At 40.9% G+C, this 22230-nt stretch overlaps 2 protein-coding genes and 1 non-coding gene across 3 annotated transcripts in view; 2 read left to right on the top strand and 1 right to left on the bottom strand.

The window, feature by feature from the left end:
• Positions 1-2258: 2258 nt before the first annotated feature.
• ptcd3 (pentatricopeptide repeat domain 3) lies at positions 2259-11826 on the bottom strand. The gene is made up of 23 exons (XM_035669910.1): positions 11699-11826; positions 11196-11248; positions 10482-10521; positions 10349-10394; positions 10188-10256; positions 9544-9648; positions 9078-9201; positions 8877-8983; positions 8273-8437; positions 8080-8140; positions 7733-7812; positions 6998-7142; positions 6829-6879; positions 6647-6733; positions 6449-6477; positions 5902-6008; positions 5626-5704; positions 4664-4754; positions 4352-4437; positions 4103-4248; positions 3909-3950; positions 3346-3504; positions 2259-2428 (listed from the first exon to the last, which is right to left on the bottom strand). The coding sequence occupies exons 1-23, from the start codon at positions 11824-11826 to the stop codon at positions 2383-2385; spliced, it is 2046 nt and encodes a 681-aa protein (XP_035525803.1). The 3' UTR covers positions 2259-2382.
• Positions 11827-12039: 213 nt separating this feature from the next.
• polr1a (RNA polymerase I subunit A) overlaps positions 12040-22230 on the top strand; it is a 25483-nt gene continuing 15292 nt past the window's right edge. Inside the window, exons 1-24 of the mRNA XM_035669522.1 lie at positions 12040-12217; positions 12640-12748; positions 12894-12989; positions 13310-13459; positions 13679-13789; positions 13920-14005; positions 14848-14936; positions 15043-15123; positions 15645-15762; positions 16030-16171; positions 16326-16487; positions 16578-16700; positions 16818-17045; positions 17137-17244; positions 17337-17483; positions 17954-18145; positions 18275-18424; positions 18673-18856; positions 18977-19059; positions 20095-20253; positions 20605-20703; positions 20811-20963; positions 21192-21274; positions 22026-22191. Of these exons, the coding sequence (XP_035525415.1) occupies positions 12141-12217; positions 12640-12748; positions 12894-12989; positions 13310-13459; positions 13679-13789; positions 13920-14005; positions 14848-14936; positions 15043-15123; positions 15645-15762; positions 16030-16171; positions 16326-16487; positions 16578-16700; positions 16818-17045; positions 17137-17244; positions 17337-17483; positions 17954-18145; positions 18275-18424; positions 18673-18856; positions 18977-19059; positions 20095-20253; positions 20605-20703; positions 20811-20963; positions 21192-21274; positions 22026-22191 (3096 nt within the window). The 5' untranslated portion in view covers positions 12040-12140. The remainder of the gene's footprint in view (positions 12218-12639; positions 12749-12893; positions 12990-13309; positions 13460-13678; positions 13790-13919; positions 14006-14847; positions 14937-15042; positions 15124-15644; positions 15763-16029; positions 16172-16325; positions 16488-16577; positions 16701-16817; positions 17046-17136; positions 17245-17336; positions 17484-17953; positions 18146-18274; positions 18425-18672; positions 18857-18976; positions 19060-20094; positions 20254-20604; positions 20704-20810; positions 20964-21191; positions 21275-22025; positions 22192-22230) is intronic.
• On the top strand, positions 19231-19364 carry LOC118334139. Its single transcript, XR_004797002.1, has one exon. It is a non-coding gene; the product is annotated as a small nucleolar RNA SNORA5 (small nucleolar RNA).

Raw genomic sequence — 22230 nt, forward strand, 5'->3', positions numbered from 1 at the left:
AAATGCCAGCTCTAAATGGCTGCACGGCTTCTGTGGTTAGTGGATGTAACACACTGTTGGTAGGTGTAAATGGGCATTAAAGGTTAATAACAGTGGGATTTAAGTGGTTATTGAGCCTGAAAGCTCCGGTTAGAAATGAAATATGAGGCCAGACCGAAAGCCAGCATGACTTGAGGTCTGAGGAATTTTCATCTTTTGCTCTTTCCAGTGTGTGGGATTGGCAGTGCTGGCTGCCAGTTAAAGCTGTCAATCACCATGGAATCTTGTCATGGGCAGACTGTGCTGCTATATGCCGTTTATCTTCAGTTGTTGACCTCTTTATTTCCCCAGATAGCCTATACAGTAACTCTCTGGAGTTTAAAGTTTCATTAATGCCTCTTTCCTCTTCTTTCATCGCTGCCTCTTTCTGCTCCTTCCTTCCACCACCAGCACTTGTTTATCCTCTTCACTCTCTCTTCTCCTTTCAGGAGTTAACTTTTGAGAGGAAAAAAAATCATCACTCTCTCACTCTAAATCCACCAAACTGCAGTTTATTTTAGCGTCACATAAAGTAAGAGATGTTAAAAAGCATCACGTGGGAGAGGTATTAAAAGCATTAGAGGATGTTCCATCACATCCTGTGTTTGTGAACAGGTTTGACCCCTGACCTCCGCTCCAGTACAGTACATTCACGTTGCATAAAGGAGTGGGAGAGAGGAATGCTTGTGACCGGCCACTTGCAGTGTTGTTTTTCGCAAGCTTGCGGAACACAAACTATTTTGTGACGTGTTCGCCTTTCATCCAGGCGAATCAAACTCCCCATTGTTGTTGTAACGTAACACTTTATTCCATTATTCCAGGTCTCTCAGGCTGCCCATTCGAGGCATTTCTAAACCATAACGACACCCACAGCACTTGTCATAGAAGTAACAAGTGTCAAATCACACAGTGTATGAGAATCCTGCAAGTTTGGTTCAGAAAGAACAAAGTAACAAAGTAAGGATATTTTCTCCTAAACAGGGGAAGAAAGAAACAACCTTCATGCTGTTATTGCAGTCTAACAAGTCAATTGGTGTGTGAGAGCAAGAGGGAGAGTTTATAAATGCAGGAGGGAAGGTGTGAATGTGTGTTTTCCCATGGTCATGGGAAAGCGGCTGTCTGTAAGTTTGAAAGGCAACACTAGTGTGTTTATAAGTGTGTATATTTGTGTGTGTGTGGCTTCAGGCAGGTCTTCTGGAGAACAATACACTCCGTCCACAGACCACACCCATCTTAAAGTTCCCCCCCCCACCACCATCCCATCCGCCCAGTCCTTCACTCGCTCTTGCCCGCTTGTCCTTATTTGGTCGTGCCGACAGCTCGGCTGATGATTGGCTGAAGAAAATACATTTTGATTGAGACACACACCTGTACAGGCTTGCACACACACACACACACACACACTTGTTCTCAGCATCTCCCATGTGCAGACACACACACATACATACATACCTATGATGTACACACAGGTACAGACAATGTTTCCTCTCTATATATGCATTGATACTGAGTGTGACTGCAGCTAAAAATGCCTTTAAATTAAAACAATAAACACAACTACATATACATCATTATGTATTTAATTAAAAACCTTCCTCACACCTCGGGGACCTGTCTTGTCTAGACATGCTGTCAATAAAATCCTCAGAGTCTGCCTAACACACACAGTGCATACCTGCATCCACAGACACTATCTGTTAGCTGTATGTTTCTTCTGAACCTGCTGGAGATCTATAAAGATAAAATGTGACAATGAAATGTGCAAACCAGCATTCAGACCCCATTAAATGTGGCATATATGCAGGATTTAGAGGAAGTAGCTTATCAGTACATTGAGGAAGTTGGTCAGTTATCATCAGGAGAAATTTGCATGCCTTTTTTCTCCAAGCCACATATTTTATGGAGCTTTATGGAAATACTAATGCCCATCTGTGACAGATAGATAGATAGATAGATACTTTATTTATCCCGAGGGAAATTCAAGTGGTCATGATAGTTAGTTTCATATTCATGATCAGGTTTTTATGGTTTTAAGATGCCCCAGATTTGTTATTGTGCTTTATTATAGCAATAAACATTGGTTTCAGCAAAAGCTGAGCTAAAAAAAAGAATCATCTAATTTTTAAAATGTGAAAGAAATATGACACACTGTGGTATAATCTTGTAAAGTGAGAGGCCTGACAGCTCCCTGAACAAAGTGAAACAGCGACCTCTGGCTAACACAAAGGAAAGCATTGAGAGAGGTTTGGATTTTCTTTATGTGACATACATTTTCATTACACAGATATAGAAACAAGTACACTCTATGGATTTATGGATTTATGGATTTGTGGATCAGGATCATAGTGGTCGACATCGTCCCCTTCAGTCAGAGGACTCTTCTGCAGACTTCAGTTCAGATAATATGGCTCTGAATGGGACAGAAAAACAAGATTTCTTTAGAAAAAGGAAATTTACTCTCATATTGAGATCAAATTCTACTAGAACCATTCCTTTGTAATTTCCAGCAGTGTAATAATCGGAGACATTTCTCCTCTGTGTTTAAAAGGACGGGATACTGTGTGGAGCTGCTGGGGAACAGAAAAAAACGCTCTTCTTTATTTTAGTCTCTGAAGGCTCAATGGATTGGTCCTTGATCATTTTTCTTTTGTTAATTTGTTCATCCATCACACCTGTCATCTCCACAAATGGGATTCTGATGGAGCCTGGAGAAATAATGCATTGCCCCAAAGCTCTTGGTTTTACAAACATGTATCTGACTGCTCTGTAGTGTAGGGCAACTCTTTTCCTCTTACATGAATCTAATGCAAGACAGAAGTTACACAGAAATAAAGGCAGACTTATTTTATGCCTAAAACATTAGCCACTCTACCTCCGGGGTGACTCTCAACTAAGAGTTATGTTTCCATGGTAACAATCAGTAACACCTTTGGACCAGCGCCACCAAATGACGAAAAAAGAGAAATAAATGGCTCATAATTAGTGGTTTGCTGGCATACTGTGGAGTTAATAATGAGAAGGAAAATAGTTTTTGGAGAGCACAGTAACCTGTTGGAAATATACAGCAGCGAGGACCTCTTCAGTTGTTTTCATTTGTCTGAGGAAACTATCCTGAGCCTGACTGGTGAGTTATCAGTACTGAACCCTGCCTCGTTAAGAAGCCACAGATTCTTCAGGATTGAACAGAGGTGAATGGGGTGATGCGGTTGCTGTGCCAGTCTTTTTTTTTTCCTAGTTTGAAAAAGTCTTATTTTGACCAGAATTCATAGCAATATAGTCAAGAATCAGACAGCTTTATGCAAGAAATAAAGGCCAAAGGACGCCCACCTTTGTTCCTCAGTCAGCTCAAACAAAGTAAGTGCTCGCTCCGCCAGTCTTGGAGTTGCCGGCAGATAGAAGGCAGCAGAGAGCTGAACCAGCTCCACCGCTTTCTGGGGAGAGTCTTCGCTGTGACACAGCGTCAGGAAGTTGTCCAACAGTCCCACACTGGAGATTAAACACAGCAGGAAACGCACAGTCAAACATGTCAGTGAACATGAGGGTTGTTGTTGAACATTGTTGAAATGTACACGTCATAAATACAATTTGTTTAACCTGTTACATCCAGTCACCTTCATTAATGAATGGAACACTTAACTATTTCTATAAAAATGACTGATTATGTTTTTATTGCCTTGTAATAGTAACATGTTTGTGTTGAAACCTCCTTTTTTGTGACTAGTTGGAGATGTTGGAGACAACAAAATTCCAATTTTAAGTGATCCTAGCAGCACTAGTGTTTTCTGCTTTTTGACTTTCAATGTAATAATCTAAAATATAAAATCTTTCACTGACAAAAATAATTCTTTTTTTTTTCCTTCTTTATGTTTGTAGTTTGGGCAGAGACTCACAGAGGAACTATGTTTCTGGACTTGAAGAGGTTCAGCATGTCCCTGCAGGAGAAAACAGAGAGGGGGAGAAGTGAGATGCATTTCACGGCAGTGAGGATTAGTGGAGTCAGACTACAGTAAAGGCTCTGCTGTAAATGGACTGACAGACAGACAGATACACAACAGATAGACAGATACACAGCTGTCTCTCTTACCAGGCTTGTTGGGTCTTGTTGGCTCGCAGCAGCAAGATGATGATGTTTGAGAGGGAGACGCTGGTCCACTCCAGATTGGACTTCACTGTGTCTCCACTAAACACCTTCTTTATATCCAGAGCGCATTCTGCAAAGGACTCCTGAACCTACACACGCACACACACACACACACGTATATTCATCAATTCTGATAAATGTCTCCCAGAGGACGAATTGTGATAGCAGTCATCATGTCCAGGCTGTACTGACCTCAGGACTGTGTTTTTCTTTGGCCATCAGGCTGACAACCTCCTCCACCAGATTAATCTTGTTACTATGACCCACAGAGCGGATACCTGAAAAACAGGAATAGTATCTATGAGTCTATGTCTGACATTTTTATAACTAATCCATTTCATATCAGTGTCTCCGTCTAAAACAGTATTTGGAGTGAAATGTAAAGGTGCAGAGAGTCTATGTCATTAACTGGAGGTCAGATTTTATGAGTCATCAACCACTCAAGACATTATTAGTGAGTGAAATTAGATTCCTGTAACTATAATGTATAATCTTTAAATTCACCTTTCCATATACTGGGCACCAAGTCCAGGCGACTGTCTATCTGCACAGCCTGCAGCAGGTTCCTCAGTCCAATAGAGTTTGGGTAGAACCTCTGGAAACAGAGAATAATCAAGTACTGTTAATTTCCTAAATATAAACAAAGGGTCAGTTAAATAGTTAAGTGTCCACCTCAATTTCAGTCAAACAGCCCATTAATGACTAACAGCTATATTTAGTACAGTTTAGTAAGCTCCACAGATTTTTTCCTGTTAGAGGTAGAAACACAAAATTTGCTGTGGAAACTTTGAAGACATGTAGCTACACAATCAAAAATCTTTATGTCACATATTCACCATGCCTTAATTGGAAGACAAAAGTGGATTTTCTTTTTAAAACGCAAAAATAACTCATATGATGGAAACTGAAGTTGTTTGAATTCAGCGGTACCAAGGATCTGATATAAATAATCCTAAAGGTTTCTGAAATATACTATATTATATTTATTTGTCACTAGGAGTTTTATATTATCCCATAAAAATACATCATAAAATATATCTTAGGTCTGTACAACGGATATACTGGACCAAATAAAAGCAACAGATTATAATTTTCTTTGATGAATCTATATTACAATAAGCCAGAATGTGTTTGCAATTTCTAACCTATTGCTCTAGAGGTGTGAAGAAAGACTCAAAAAAAGGATGTGAAGAACAACTTGCGATTTAGCTTCATATTAAAATTTCAGTGGATTTGTGCTTAGTTCAGCTAGTACATTAGGCACTGTAAAGGAAGTTATAACATTTCACTGTCGCTGACATTATTGATATAAGTATATAGTAAATAATAGGGGCTTGGCGATACAGTGAAGTGCCATCTGCAGCTTATAATAATGTAAAAGTTACTACTGATTCTTTATACAATGCATTATATGATCTGCAGTAAGCCGTCTGAGCAGAGAGAGAGAGATGCAGAGATGTACTGACCGAGGGAATCAGCTTTCTGTACCACTTCATCACCGTGTCAATGTCCGCCATCTGACACACCAGGTTGAAGAAGCGACCACTGGAAAAGGAGAGGCTCACTTAGATAGTCACTAAGTTACAGGTTATAGGCTAATTTGAAGCTCATAAACTTATATTTTATAACTTTAATGTGGTTAATTAAATCATCAATTATCTCCCAGTTGTGTTCTGCCAAAGAGGCCTGCATATAGGAGGTACAGGGGACGTGTTTGAGGTTGGTGGCAGGTTTTTACTTACTAGAAAACACTCTGCTGGTGGGCATCTCCCAAAAGCTTCCAGTTATCCCCAAATTCTAGTAGACTGTAGATCTCATAAGCCAGCGTCAGATCTTTAAATTGCACACACTGTTGGGACAAAACCAGGCAGAGAAAAAAAACAAAAACACAAACAGGTTAGGTAAACAAACACATGCTCCAAAGTAACAATGAATGGGGAGACACAGGATTGGGGGCATCTGCATGTTTTAGGACACATTAAAGACTTAAAATGCTAGTGGGAGTCTAAATTTAATGTAATTTATCAACTGAAATAAACAAAAGCTGTCAAAAACCATCTATATTCGATTAAAATGGTAAGTAGAACGTGCGATTCATATTTTAACAGCAACCCTCATATTAATCTAAAAATAGGGAAAGAAACAAAAAAACAGAAAAGAAAAAAAAAGGCCTCAAATAACAAACTCTTAATTTAAGACTCTGTTATAGTCCTAAAAAAGGACTTGCACTCTTCAGGAACCCATTCGTGATAAATATTTATACAAAAAAAATAATAAAAAAAGACTTACTATTTTCATTGCATTCGTGAAGAATATAACTGGAAGGAAAAAAAGAGATAATACAAAGTGAGTTTTAAAAGTCACATCCTAATAGATTAATCCATCTGCCGAGTTCTAATTGTTTGTGTGTTTTATATCCATTTAAACTAAATAAAGAAGATTACTTCCCCAAATGTCTACTATCAAGTCATTACACACAGAACATACCATCATCGGGGTCCTGGCAGGTAAAGCTGGTATCCTTCAGCTCTGATACGATTTCCTGTAGAAGGTCTGTGTTGCTGCCAGAATAAGCTGTTTGGAGAGGAAACAAACCACTTAACACAATTCTGCATACAGAAAACAGCACCAGAGACTCAAAGTGTAATACAACACCAAAATCTGTTCACCTGCTTTGTAAAAGATTCCCAGGATGTGACCGTAAGAGGACAGAGAGGGAGCTGAACACACAAAGAAAAAAAAACAGATTATCACCCACTGTACTGAACTGATACAGCGCTGTTGATCTTACTACTACACTCCTGTGCAACCCTACAACATGTGTGTGTTTGCAGTCACCTATTCCCAAAGCCTTCATCTCGTTCAGAAGGTAAGGAGCTTGAGTTCTGGCAGTAGGGCCAGATTGTTTCAGAGCTTTGAGGGCGCTGTTGAAGGTCATCAGATTGGGCTGAACTTTCTGCTGATTCATCTGCTCCAACAGCTTCTGCAGACAGAGAAAGACACACAACAATGGATGCAGCATGCCTAAAAGAACTGCAAGTTCCAGTTTTACACTACGGTCTACTAAAAATGGAAATAGCATGTTATTACTCTAACAGATCAATTTAGGGGAAAAGCCTTTTCCTTTTAAATGATGTCATTATTTCTCATTGTCAACATAAATGAAAACCCAAAGTGTTCATTATTAAATAAATCATTATGAAATAAGTGCAATACATATATGAATAAGTACTTTGTGAAGTAATTTCAAAAATTGTGATAAACCAACTATTACTTAGTTATTTCATTTCTCTTATTTAAATTTATGTTTATCTAATTATAGAACTTTTTATTTCAAAACACAATTTTTAACCCGATTTTTCACAATTTCTAAAATTATTTCACACTTAAGTTTTATTCTTTAAACAAATATTCATATGAGTATTATAGAACGTAAATTTATTCAATAACAACATTTTCGGGCCACAAAAACAGAATGGAACTGTAACTTTTTACGAGGAACCCAGGTGACGGGTTGTTGAGATGGGTACAAAAGCTCTGTAACGTTGAGTTAAACAGTGAAAAGGGTCTTACATTGATGCGGTCCCATGTTTCCTCTTTTTTCACGACACTTGGAGTTGCTAAGATCAGAGCGTTGAAGATGTGGATGTCGGCTGCAAACACAAGGTTGAATTATCATTCATCGTTTCACGGGGGGGGGGGGAATTTAAACAAACCAATTAGAGTTAAGATAGAAGGGTTATCATCAAGGTTTTAGAGGGTCAATGCCACTGTCTCAAATGTAACTCTTTGGCACCATCTATTGGTATTATCGAGAATAACACAACGACTGACAGCAGTAAACAAACAAAACCAACATACTGCCTTTAAAATGTGGTTTGCATACTACAATTGATGAGCGATTGCCTGTTGCAACTCACCGTTCAGTCTGTTGTTCAGCAGGTCTGTGTACATGCTGAAGGCCGTTTCATGAGCTCCATGCTGGGGAGAGACAGACCAACATATGCCCTTTAATGCAGATGCACTAAATGACCATTTTACTGCCGCTCCAATTCCCAGACAATACAGTAAGCACCCTGAAAGGTTGACAATCAGTAATGAGTGTGTTCATACCATCACCATGCCTCTGATGAGTGCAGAGTAACACCGGGTGTCTCTCTCTGGCAGCAGGTTAAAGATTCTGTGTGCGTTGTTGTCTTTGCTCCAGTTGTTTGAACGATTGGACCATTGGGGGAACCTCCCTTTACGCTTGCTCTTCATCTCCTCTCCTGACTCCTCCTGAACAGAGAACGTAGACTGTAGTATTAATTTGATGTCCTAGGTCTCCGGCTGAACGTGGTTGATTTGTTATTTTATTTCCAGCAGCAAAAATCCAACGTCGAGTTTAATTGGTCTAGAGCTGCTGATTAGTGGATCATCAAAAAATGAAGTCCTTTTTATAATCTAATAATTGTTTTTGAGTCAAAAAACACAAAGTCGCTTGTTACAGCTTCTTCTATGTGATTATTTGCTCTTATTGATAGTCTTCTACAATTGTAAACTAAATCTTTTTGGGGTTCGGACTGTCATTTTACACTATTTTTGGAGGTTTTATAGACAAAAACAATTATTGGGAAAGTAATTGGCAGATTATTGATAATAAAAATAATCAATGGTGCCTAATTGTGTCACTCTTCTCTTGTCTCTGGCCCTCAGGTTTGCATCAGGGATGACTCACTGTGTCTATTGTTGGCTGTGTTTCTCCCTCCTGGACAGGGTCACTGTCACAATAGATACAGATCAGGTCCAACAGGTCATGTGTCGTTTCCATAGAGACTGCTGTGCCTGGAAGAATTAAATTAAGGAGACAAAGTTGATGTAGAAGTAGTAAAGCAACATTCCTAAAACAGAGTGTGTGTGTGTGTGCGTGTTTTCTCACCAGCTTGCAGTAGGTGATCATACATGTCAACAGCAGCTCTAACTCTCCTCAAGCTGATTCGTTCCTTCAGGGCCTCCTCACTCACCTCTTCAAGACGCAGTGACAGATTCTCTGGCATCAGACACTGCAAACACACACATCACAAGAAAACCAATCAGCCAATGCAGTATTGTTGTCCAAGGCACAAAACTTGATATTATTAATCTACAGTATAAATAGTTAAATCAGCATTGTTTTAAACATCAAAGTGAGACCGAATAAGAATTGTTTGCTATGAGAGTCATGCTACAGTTTAACTGCCACAGCTCTCAGGGATTGAACTTTTCAAGTCTGATGTGTTACTATGTTTCATTTCTATCCCCTTCATTACTGTGACTATACATTCTCCAGTCACCTCAATGTATTCACTCAATATATATATGTGTGTGTGTGTGTGTGTGAGAGTGTGTGTGTGTGTGTTTCTTACTGGTATATGTGGTTCAGCAAAGTCTTTGGTGAAGAACTTGGGATGGGTGTTGATGAAGTACTTGGCTGCAGATCTGCCGGACTCCTGAGCGAGAGAGTTTATCCTCTGCAGAGAGACGGGAACACTGATACATCAGTTACAAAACATCTCACAGTGTGCATCAACTGTGCTGCAACTACAGCAGAGACGGTGATGACTGCTTGTTGGTACAACTGTAATCTAAAGTGTTCATGTACTACATCATTTACGTTATTGTTGATGAATTACATTATGCACTCTTCCTGCTACGTCAAAATATGTGTCATGAAAACGGCTCATTTTTTTTTTCATTATTTTGTTTACTGTGCATACAAAGTATTTTGAAATGGTTACAGCTCCTAAGTTTGTTCTGACTGAGGAGATTAATAATTTATGAGACACTATAAAAATAATAATAACAAAGTTAACAGTCAATCTAAAATGACTGAAACAAAAATAAAATTCAAACAAAACCTTTTAAATCATCATTATAAACTCACAATAAAAAAGCAGAGGTCCCTATATAGGTCAATATAAATGACTCAAGACTGAGTTCAGAAGAAAAGTAAGCAATGAAAATAACACAACATAATGTCAGGTCAAAACATGGTTTGTTTTAGACGTACAAACTCAGAAGAGGTCCTGGGATAGAGGTAAGGGTCGTCCTGGAACTGGTAGGGATATGCTGTAGGATCCTGGAGGGAAAAAAGAACAAATAAAGTATAACACATAGACAAATAGATGGACGAATGAACATGAACACTGAAAGATGTGAAGGAGCTCTCACCCTGCTGACAGTCGAAGCCAGAGCCTCCAGCACTGCCTCCTTGCTCCTGTTAAATAAGACGTGGCATTAATTCAACGTCTTGTCTCCATTTAAATGAGGTTTCTCTCACGTAACAGTTGATATGGACACGTACCATGTTTTCTTCCTGGGGATGACGATAGTCTCTGTGGATTCTGCAACAGCGTTGAGCAAAAGGTGTGATTTTTAATGCCGCTAATATATTACAATCAATTAGAAACAACACCCTCCGTCTGATGTCATTGATGTCCTGTGTTGGCGGAAGGTGATTTGGTGAAATCTAACTCTAAATGTGCAAAACCATGTGCTCCCACCCCGGTCTGTGGCACCCAGAGCCCACTGGTTCCTGTTTTGAAGGCTAACAAAGCTTAATTACACCCTAAAGCAGCTGGACACAGTGGTTTCAATCTAACATGGCTGAAAGTGGAGTAAATAGAGCAGTTGTTGGGGGTTCATTTCAGCTGTGGATTAGTGAGTATTTATGGCTGCAGGATGGTGTATGTCAAATAAACGGCCTATATTGATCTTAATGTGTCATCCTGTGCAACAGTGTGTCTCATTATGTGTTTTCGGACAACAAAGAACAGGAAAAAACAATGACTACACAGGCAACAGTCTAGTTGTGAACACGAGCAGTAACCCTGATGCAAGTTTCCTGGAGGATCTGGCTTCAAGACTGAATGCATTTATTAATGAAGCCCTAACACTAGTGTGGCTACACTTGGGCTTTGCTTATTATACTTCATACTATACTTTACATTTTCCTCACACTGGTTTTGTCTGTACTGACAACAGTGTTTCAGTCATGACCACAAATGTTCAACGTTACCTTTATTAGGTTCTGCAGCTTGTTGTCGCAGAGCTGGAGTCCAACCAAACCTCCTGCAACAACAAAAAATACATGACAGATTATCAAACACTACTTCAAGCCTCTTGTAGGCTGTATTCATTCATACATTACCTTGTTGCAGATGCATCATTTAAGTAAATCTGTAGAAAAGTGGACGTGGCCAGGGAATATCTTGACAAACATTGTAGTTGCAACCAATATTGAACAGTGTGTGAGGTGAAAAACAGACTTTAAGACGACTGACAGACAGGTTTTGTCCTTTAGTAAAAGCCCCATCTTATTCCAACGTTGTAAAGATAAAACATATACATTTGTTAAAGCTTAAATACCCTTTACATGCACACATGTCCTATCTTCATGACCTCCTGCAAATGATGCAAGCTGCAGCAGTCAGACTCTCCTAAACAACGCAAACTACAGGCCAACTGAGTCGACTCTAATTGAATTCTGGTTCAAAAACACAGCTGTGACACTTTCCTCACCTGTGAGCAGACAACTGATCGAGGTTTTTTAGCAGAAAGCGACTGTTTCTCTGAATGTAAAGCCCTACGTGCCAACCTGGAGTCGCCATGTTGTTACACACTGAGGGCTTCTGGGAGGGAGAAACCATCTGGGCTCAGAAATAAAAGGGGGGGGCGAGAGAAATAATAACACTTAGTATCTCTTAAAGAAATGCTACACTTTATCCGCACTTAATATCGCCTAAATTTGTAACATTAAATGAGTTATTTAAAACGTATAAAGTCGATAAAGGTTGTAAAATAAACCCCTCCATGTATACTCGTCTCCCCCCTCTAATGTTAACTTTGGTCTGACGGTCCCACGTGTGAAACAGGAGCCACTTTGCCTCACATGTGGTTTAACTCGTACGCCATGAATTTCTATCAATAAAAAACCCTCAAAAGTCTGGATAACTGTCTAAAAATGTTATTTGCAAAAGAGGTGCCATGGCGGCGTTTGGAGGGCATGTCGTTTGGCATGTACTCTGCCGAAGAGATAAGGTGAGAGACTTCTTAAACACAACTTAAATGCTGAACATGGCTTCAAAACAACATGCCCGCTCATGCCTGCATGCTGTAACGTCTGTGTTGGGACATTAAAACACATATTTCAGCTAGAAACATGTTTATACACCTTCTACTGTTTATTCTCATCATATTTTTTAATAATCCTGCGACATTAGAATATGGGAAATGTCCTTTTAGATGGGGTGGGAATTATTGTAACCTGTGTGTTTATTACTGCTATAGAGTTCAGGAAGAACTGGGATAAGATCTGGCTCACTTACCTGAGGATGAGGATGAGGATGAACTCTTTATCTTTGGGGTTCAACCCTCAGTTGACCCTGTAGGGACCGATCAAGAAGACACTAAAGTTATTAAAAAATCTGTGTGTAATGTGTTTTTTCTCATCTCCTGTCCAGGAAGTTGAGTGTGAAGACGATCACTAACTCCAGGTTCCTCGACGCTGTTGGGAATGTGGCCCCAAACAGCCTGTACGATCTGGCCCTGGGACCAGCAGACAGCAAGGAGGTACATCTCCACTAAAATCCCATCGCATACACTGTACACTCACTCGTGTGTCTTTGTGTGTGTAAAGGTTGAGATTGTGAGCGTTAAGTTTCAGCAAGAACATCTTCCATTTTTCACGTCACTGTCTCTTATTGTTGTGTACCAGGTGTGTTCAACCTGCTGTCAGGACTTCAACAACTGTCCAGGACACATGGGACATGTGGAGCTGCCCCTACCTGTATACAACCCTCTGTTCTTTGATGTAAGCAGCGGTGTATGAATGAGAGTATTGGTGTCTGTTTGTGATTTGCTTTACCATCGCTGTATGAATGTGTGTAATTGGGTAATTGTGGCATTTAGTGTGACGTGTTTAGAGTGGTTGGGAGACTAGAAAAGGCGTTAACAAATAGTCTATTTCCCATTTATTGATGGATCAGCCTGCCGGGTTAAGGCCCGATAAATCTGTATTGACTTCTAAACCCATTTTCTTAAACTTGCTCCACTCTATCTCCTTTTATGAACTTTCACCAATGTGTTTTTTTACTCCTGTTTTCTCCTCCTCGTGCTTCTCTCTTCCATCAGAAACTCTACCTGTTGATTCGCGGCTCCTGTATGGCATGTCACATGTTAACGTGTCCCCGAGCTGCCATCCACCTGCTGCTCAACCAGCTGAAGTTAGTGGACCACGGAGCCATGCAGGAGGTCTACCAAATAGAACAAGTTCTCAACCAGGTGGGTTTATACTTGCTGTGGAAACTAATTGTGGCAACCATGATGTATCAGTACAACACTTACCCATTAATGTGGAGGAGAGAACTGCAGTGGTATTACTTTGGATTGGATTGGTTGGATGGGTTTTTATTAAATGTGTTAATGTAGTTTCGTGACATTTTGTAATTACAAACGGTTCTCTGTTTCTGCTTTATTTATGAGTTTGTGTGTTTCTGTTAGTACCTGGAGGTGAATCCCAAAGCCACTGGAGATGAGATTGAGCAGGTGCTGAAGGAGTTTACAGACACGATTGTTGGAGTGAATGCTGAAGGTTTGGATAACACCAAACCGGTGAGTACACACTACACACACACACACACACAAAACCCCTCACCACACACACACCAACACATATACACACACACACACATATATGATTTGAAATATGTAAACGAGACTAACTGTGTGTGTGTTTCTTCAGATTAAACACCTTGTTGAAAAGAAGAGCAGTTTGATAAATGACTTCTGGAGGATTCACATGAAAACTAGGAAGTGCCCGTACTGCAGGTAACAACAATGATGATGCAAAATACTTTATTCTCATTTGAGCTCATTTGAACTTTATACATAAAAGCATAACCATCTACCACCTTATTATTATTCATGTGGAGCTACACACACTTAGACAGGTATATACTTTCTATCAACTGTGGTGGTTTTGGTTTAAAAATGGGGTGAAACAGCAAACTAATCTCCCACTGGCCTCCATATGGTGGTCGTAAATTGATGTCTATGACCACAGGGAACACAGATTTTTAGGCTTAAATTTCTACATTCAACAACTAAGCACCACCGGAGAAAATGTTACAATTGTCAGCCTCACTGATGTCCTAGAAAATCTGGAAATGTAGAGACTCATTTTTCAGTCATGGAAACACCTGGACATTTATTGAAATTACCAAATATCCTGGTGTCCTGAAGAATGTTTATTGTATATTGTATAAAGCGGAAAGGAAAAGCGCTATAAATGCTCCCTTTTCATTTTGGCCATGTCAGTCAGTCTGGTTCACACCAGAGTGGGACGGACTTGCACCGTTATTCGCAATGAACCTGAGACACCTTATCATTAAAAAAGGAGGAATAAAACCGGAGTTAGTCCTTGCTAGACTTACCAGTACATTATATGACTGTTTGTAAGCAGGTTCTGTCCTATGTTGTAAAGACAAACTCCTGGAAAATGTCCGGGAAAATAATTTCTTAATAAGAGTGGGAACCCTGAAATGCTTATTTACTCAAAAATCAGACCAGAGAGGTTAAAAAATGTGGGTGTCATAATGATGTCGTGGCTCTTTGCGTACATGTTGACAATACTCAAATTCCTAATTGTCCATTTCATGCTGTGTGTGTAGGAGTGGCAGGTTTACAGTGCGTCGGGAACACAACAGTAAGCTGATTGTCACAATGCCATCAGGAGGGCAGACCAATAGCAACACTGATGGTGAGTGATATTTTAAAGAAACAGAGGACAAGCACATTGTTAACTTCTTTGTGGTGGAAGAGGTGTTCATACAGAAATCTTACTTGGCTTTTGTTGCTTCTTGTAGAGGATCTATTGGCTGGAAAGAGAGTCTACCTGACGGCCAGCACTGCCAGAGAACACACCAACAAACTGTGGGAGAAAGAAGGTAGGCCAAAAAAAGAAAAACATCCCACCACCATGAACATGAAACTGGACTGTTTAAAGGCCAGATTACATATTTAAACATCTAAAGGTGAACAGTTGAATAAAGTATTGTCTCATTAGAGGGTCCATGTGACTTGAGTAATATCTCCTTTGAAAAGAAGGCCTTATTTAATGTATTTATTAATAACAGATTTAATAGGTTGGTACTATGTGTAAATGGGATTACAGTAATAGAAGATTTGTGTCAGAAATAGATTTGTTAGTTTAGGGTCGACATTCCTGATTCAGTTATGATTTTTTTTTAAAGTTATTTTTGTACATTGCATTGTTGTCAGTGATTTCCAACTGGTTAAGTGCATTACACATTATTAAAAGTGCTGTATGAATGATTTTAAACACTATGTCCTTTTCTAGAGTGTAGATATTACATTTTTGGGGGATGTTTTATGGCAAAACAGCTGAAACAGCATTCAAATCTAATATATCCAACAATATATTTCTGATCTGTTCTCTTTCTTCCAGCTTTCTTCTTAAAGTTCCTGTTCTCTGGGCTGGAGGATGGGGCAGTGTCAAAGGAGGGAGATAAAGTTTTCTATCCAGACCTCTTCTTTTTGGAGCTGCTGGTGGTCCCACCCTGCAGGTACAGTGTGAACAAACACACTCACATACTGTACACTGAACCACTGGTAGTATAGAATCCTACATCCTTGACAGTGGCGTCAACAATTTTGAATAGATTTTCTTTTGTAGCATAAAAGCAAAACAAGCGTGCACAAAGCTGTGGGGGATGCACAATCAGAATAAAATCTCAGTGAAGATAAATATGCCAGGCTCATATGCATTTATTTGGCAGGATTGCATGATCCATATAGCTCTATCACACCCCTCCCCCTCCTCTCCCTGTCAGGTACCGTCCAATCAACCGGCTGGGTGACCAGATGTTCACAAACGGTCAGACAGTCAACATGCAGGCTGTCATGAAGGACTGTGAAATCATAAGGAAACTTCTGGCTCTCATAGCAGGAGAGAAAACTGCTGAGGAGGGAGAAGTAAGATGATGTTTTTGTGTGTCTGTTCTCAGATCTGTTCTCAGAGTTCTTTTTTAAAATTAATGTTAACGTATTTTAAAGCCTAGCTGTATATATCCAGTTAAACATTTTGTTACACAGGACATGTCAACCTGTCCTCTCTTGTCCTTCCCAGGCTCTTGATCAGACAGACCAGACGTTCCTGTTTGGGATTCCTGGGCTGACGTTAACAGATAAACTCTACAACGTCTGGATCCGACTACAGAGTCACGTTAACATCGTCTTTGACAGCGACATGGACAAAATGATGACTGAGAAATACCCTGGAATCAGACAGGTATCACAGGCACAGACGCTACAATGTAATATGCACTTCCTTTTTGCTTTTTTGTCCGGCGATTGCCTAATTGTCTCTTCTCCCTGACAGATCTTGGAGAAGAAGGACGGATTGTTCCGGAAACATATGATGGGAAAACGTGTGGACTACGCTGCGCGATCTGTCATCTGTCCAGACATGTACATAGGGACCAACGAGATAGGAATACCTATGGTATCTACAACTGAGAGTAGCAAACTTACTGAGGATGTGGAAATATACAGCATTGATCACCGGAGCTCTAAGTTTGATTCAGAATGAAACAAACTCTCCGTCTCTCCCAATGTGCAGGTGTTTGCCACCAAGCTGACCTACCCCCAGCCCGTCACCTCGTGGAACGTGAAGGAGCTCCGGCAGGCCGTTCTTAACGGGCCCGACGTCCACCCCGGTGCTTCCATGGTGATTAGCGAAGATGGCAGGAGGACCATCCTATCAGCTACCAACCTCGCTCAGAGAGAAGCTGTCGCCAAGCAACTGCTGACGCCTTGTCCGGGTCCACATAAGATGCCAATGAAGATAGTGAGTCAGATTGTAATCATAGTCATTCAGACATAAACCGTTGTACACCCTCCAATTTATTTAACCCCTAATTGACTTTCTGTCTGTCCAGGTGAATCGTCACATAAAGAACGGAGATGTTTTGTTACTGAACAGACAGCCAACTCTGCACAGACCCTCCATACAAGCCCACTGTGCACGGATCTTACCAGGAGAGAAGGTACAGTCTGATCGCTTGAGGCTTATTTGTTTCATTGTGGTGTATTAGAGACGCAGGGGGGAATATAAAACGATCTTTATTTGACGTTACAGGTACTAAGGCTCCACTACGCCAACTGCAAAGCGTACAATGCTGACTTTGATGGAGACGAAATGAACGCGCACTTCCCTCAGAGTGAGCTGGCCAGAGCAGAGGCCTACACGTTAGTCAGCACTGACCAGCAGTACCTCGTCCCCAAGGTGGGTACACACACACACATTTGCACGCATTATTAGTGTTGCACAACACGATTTGGAAGAGAGGAAATATCGAGGGGCAAAGAAAGCGACAAAGTGTCCAAAGTTTGTAATCATTTCAAGCTGAAACAAAAACTCTGTCCAGTGTCTGTTGTAAAATAGTAGGTCAGACTTAACAGATACAGCAAAACAACACCAATTTCTTGTCACAGCAACTTAAATCTAGATACAAATCTGTTTTTTTCACATTATTTCTAGTTCCAACAACTGCCTGTATTGGGTATGTTAGGAGTGCTTGAAAACGACTCCATTACATTAAACTAGCAACTGTACACTGCCTGATTTTGATAAGACTTCAGTAGCACAGTGTGTTTTTTCTTATGTATTAAAAAAGTGACAATCTAAGTTGCCTACACATTCCTTTAAACACACAAAGGTCAGCAGGACTCAGGTTTTTCTCTCTTTTTCTTCAGGATGGTAAACCTTTAGCAGGTCTGATCCAAGACCACATGGTATCGGGTACGAGGATGACGATAAGAGGATGTTTCTTCACCAGATTCCAGTACATTGAGTTGGTGTACAGAGGACTAACAGACAAACCAGGCAGAGTTAAACTGCTGCCGCCGGCCATACTCAAACCACAGCAGCTATGGACAGGAAAGCAGGTAATTGAACTTTCAAGATACTCTTCTTCTTGTGCTCTGTACAAGACAAACGTGTCCATAATGTGCTTGAATTTAATTTAAAGGCAGCTCAATAGTACTGCTGTGTCATGCATCTGTTGTTTCTTGTAGGTGGTGTCCACGCTCCTGCTGAATGTAATCCCACAGAACGCTGTGCCTCTCAACCTGGTTGGCAAATCGAAAATTCCTGCCAAAGCATGGATCCAAGTCCCACCGCGAGCTGCTCCGGGGTACAGACCTGACAGCATGTGTGACTCCCAGGTACACATACAGACACGGACACACACACATACATAAGGTGGAAAGATTTGCAATGATACAGCTTAAATTAAAATCTCTGCTTTATTTGTTTAGCTTATTGAAGAATTTCAATTTTAAGAACACACAAAGCAAATTGGGTGTGGCTGGGTGAAGAGCTATTAATATGTTTGGCAAAAGTCCAAAGTGAGGGAATACTTGACCTTTTCATTTATTAACCCTTCCTCGTCTTCTTATTCTTTGTTTCCCAGGTGGTGATTCGTGAGGGCGAGCTGTTGGTGGGGGTTCTTGACAAAGCTCACTACGGCTCCTCCGCCTACGGCCTGGTCCACTGCTGCTATGAGCTGTACGGAGGGGAGACCAGCGGCAAACTGCTCAGCTGTCTGGCTCGCCTCTTCACTGCTTACCTGCAGCTATACAAAGGCTTTACTCTGGGTGAGAATCTGGATACAGTACATGAAACACACTTATTACAGTCAGAATCATTGGTTTTGTGTATAATTACTGAAGATAGAAGAGTAGTATGATGTTCAAACCTTTTGTGTTTGTGTCTAGGTGTGGAAGACATCCTGGTAAAACCGGGTGCCAACAGGCAGAGAAAAAAGATAATTCAAGAATCACTGAAGATTGGCACCAAAGTGAGTTAAAGCACCAGTGTGTTCTGGGGAAATTAACTGTCTGATAGTGCTTTCCTTATTGATGTTAAATCTAACATGGTATACAGTCAATTCTACATTTGGTCTTATTCTAACAAATAAAGGGCGAACATATGTGGCACCAATCCACAATAAATAAGTATTTAAAAAGATTGCAGCCTTGTCAAATTGCTTCCTCCTCAGTGGATGCCACTGGCCAAAATGGCTGCCACAGTGAAGGGTGTAGTTCATGGGCCCCACGGTGCTCAAACGTGGCCACTGGGGATAAATATGTACTACACACAAGCATTAAGTGAAATGAACAGACCCAGTGAAGACTACTCTGCAGTTGCCACACTTATTGTTGAGTGTCTGAAGTTTTATTAGCTAGAGCCAATCCAATGCTTCCATCACAGAGTCCTGCATGTTCCCCGACAGCTGGTGCTGTCTGTTTGTTGCTTTTTATCTCTTCCTCTCAGTATTCTCAGGGGATTTGTGGCAGCAGGTGGTGGCATCCATTGCTGTCTGCCATAGTGTCTGTGTATTTATTCATACTGCCATTTGGGGGCGCCAGTGTCTGACTTTTTCTAGTCATACACGCTGTAGGTTTAAATGCAAACTTAAATCAGCAATCATCAGGCTCTTTAGCTGCTAACTGCTCCACCATGTTCACCAGCTAATCACTAACTGTCTGTTTGGTGCTCAGCAGGTAGCGGATGCTGGGTTTTGAGAGCTTTTTTGCTGAAAACAGTTGCCTACCGAGGCTGAGAACGACACTTGAGAGCCTCGAGAGTAAAACGAAACAGTAAAGTTGTAGTCAGACAGCCCAGCAATGAGCTGAAACTCACTATAAAGCTCTGTAATGTGGAGCGGAGCTGCAGCTTCAGGTGATAATTCTGTGTAGGTTCATCACTAAGAGCAAGTTGTTCACGTTGTTTTTCATTTAATTTAATATAAAAATCTAATATAATTCTTGGGGAAAAAGCGTGGTAGTGTTGTTATTTAGTAGAAAACATACGTTTTCCTTCCGTCTCCAAGGCTCTCCAGGCAGCATTCAACTTGCCCCCCAATGTGGATCAAGCTGAGGCTCAGAGCCGCTGGCAGGACGCTCACCTCAACCCAGACCAGAGAGACTTCAGCATGGCCGACCACAAGTTCAAAGAAGTTGCCAACCAAGTGAACAATGACATTAACAAGGTATCTAACGATGACTCTAACACTCTGTTTAGTTCAATTGGCTCACACAATACCAGCACGGTAAAATGGAACAGAATCACACTGGTTGTTTGTTCTGCTAGGGACTGTGGACTGTGTTTTTGAGGAACTCAGTTTAGGACTTTATTTCCTGTAGGATAGTTCCAGGTGTAAAAATGTTTTTTTATTGATTCATTGTACAGAGCATTATTATTACTATTATGTTTCCCCCCATTTCCTGTCAGCTTTCTACTGTACTCCAATACATTTTCCAAAAATACACATTTCTGGAAAAAGAGTGCACGTTTCCAGTCTATGATGATGATGATGAAATATTGTTGTGTGTCTCTGTAGGTGTGCATGCCAATCGGACTCCACACCTCTTTCCCAGACAACAACCTCCAGTTGATGGTCCAATCAGGAGCCAAGGGATCTACTGTGAACACCATGCAGGTACCCCCCACCACATCATACCGTACAGTACTGAGTGAAAGCTCCTAGATTTTAGGCTGTTAACCTACAAATATCTTGATCTGTGTCTGTGTGTGTGTGTGTTTCAGATTTCGTGTCTACTAGGCCAGATTGAGTTGGAAGGCCGTAGGCCTCCACTGATGCCTTCTGGGAAATCCTTGCCGTGCTTCCAGCCGTACGACCCCGCACCGGGTGCCGGGGGCTTTGTTTCTGGACGGTTCCTCACAGGCATCAAACCACAGGTACATGAAGAGAGGTGTGTGTGTGTGTGTGTGTGTGTTTGTGTGTGTGTGTTAGAGAATGCCTGGGAGGCCAAATGCCACACATGAAAGCACTCTCTCTGTTTCTTCTGAGTCCTCTGGACGAGTACCACTGCTATGACTTTGTAACTTTAGTCCTTACAGACTTTTATAAAGATTCTTGTTACCTTGTGATAAATTTTTTCTTTTCTGTAATCTTGTTGTGTTCAGGAGTTTTTCTTCCACTGTATGGCTGGCAGAGAGGGACTGGTCGACACAGCTGTGAAAACATCTAGATCAGGATACCTGCAGAGGTGATGTGAACCTTACAGCGTAATAGTTCAGAAAAGGCTGCAGTTATCTTTTAAAGTGCAGTCACTTGAGTGTGCAGAGGCCTTACATTAGACTTTGGTGTGATTTCATGTTTTCAGTCTCTCAGAAGCTCAGAAAAGGATACACTTTTTGACTTATCTGCTTATGTCTGTGCAGGCCTAGCTCACTATTATACATTAAGGAATGCTCTTCTGTCAGCCATTTTCAGTTTACAACTATTTCATCAGATCTTGTGCATGAGAGTAATAGGGAAGGGAGAGATAAGGAAATGAACTGTGCTTCCCTGATACAAGCAATGGGAACATTATTATATGAGGATTGGGCATGGGAAACACCACACCCTGATTCAAATCTTGTGTTTGGGAGTTTCGAAAACAACCTTGAAGTTTCTTTGAAGCATGGCCAAACTGTTATCCCACTCAGCTCCTGGAAGTATGATTAGTTTTTGGCTTAAACACATGGACAATTAAAGGCTCAGTTCCAAGATATTTTGCTTCGAATTGCTGATGATTTGGGAGGGAAATGCTGCTCCTATACGGCTTTTTCAAGTCAGCAATTGTTTATTCATAATTTTATAGTGTGAAATATATGTGAGAGGAGCAAAGAAACAAGTCTTCCAGGATGTGAACCAAAGCAAAACCATCCCGGAACAAAGAAACTCATACTAGGAAGGATTGTCCTCTCCTTCTACTTATAGTGTTCCTCTTTTCCTTTGCCCTGCCTCTTCTTCAGATGTGTCATAAAGCATCTGGAGGGTTTGGTGGTGCAGTACGATCTGACGGTGAGGGACAGCGATGGGTCCGTGGTGCAGTTCCTGTACGGTGAAGACGGGCTGGATATCCCCAAGACTCAGTTCCTGCAGTCAAGACAGTTCCCCTTCATAGAGGACAACTATGAGGTAAAACAGAGCAAAACAAAAACACTGCAGTTGGGAACA

Source organism: Morone saxatilis, unplaced genomic scaffold (assembly GCF_004916995.1).
Source record: "Morone saxatilis isolate NCDOM2014 unplaced genomic scaffold, NCSU_SB_2.0 Contig22, whole genome shotgun sequence".
Taxonomy (NCBI): Eukaryota; Metazoa; Chordata; class Actinopteri; family Moronidae; genus Morone; species Morone saxatilis.

What these genes read in the sequence shown, in the direction of transcription:
- ptcd3 (XM_035669910.1), bottom strand. Translation starts at nt 11,826, where the DNA reads ATGGTTTCTCCCTCCCAGAAGCCCTCAGTGTGTAACAACATGGCGACT. An exon ending in CTGCCAGGACCCCGATGATG is followed by an intron (nt 6,478 to 6,646) that starts GTATGTTCTGTG and finishes TTTTCCTTCCAG; the next exon opens with TTATATTCTTCACGAATGCA. An exon ending in ACAGAAAGCTGATTCCCTCG is followed by an intron (nt 4,755 to 5,625) that starts GTCAGTACATCT and finishes CTCTGTTTCCAG; the next exon opens with AGGTTCTACCCAAACTCTAT.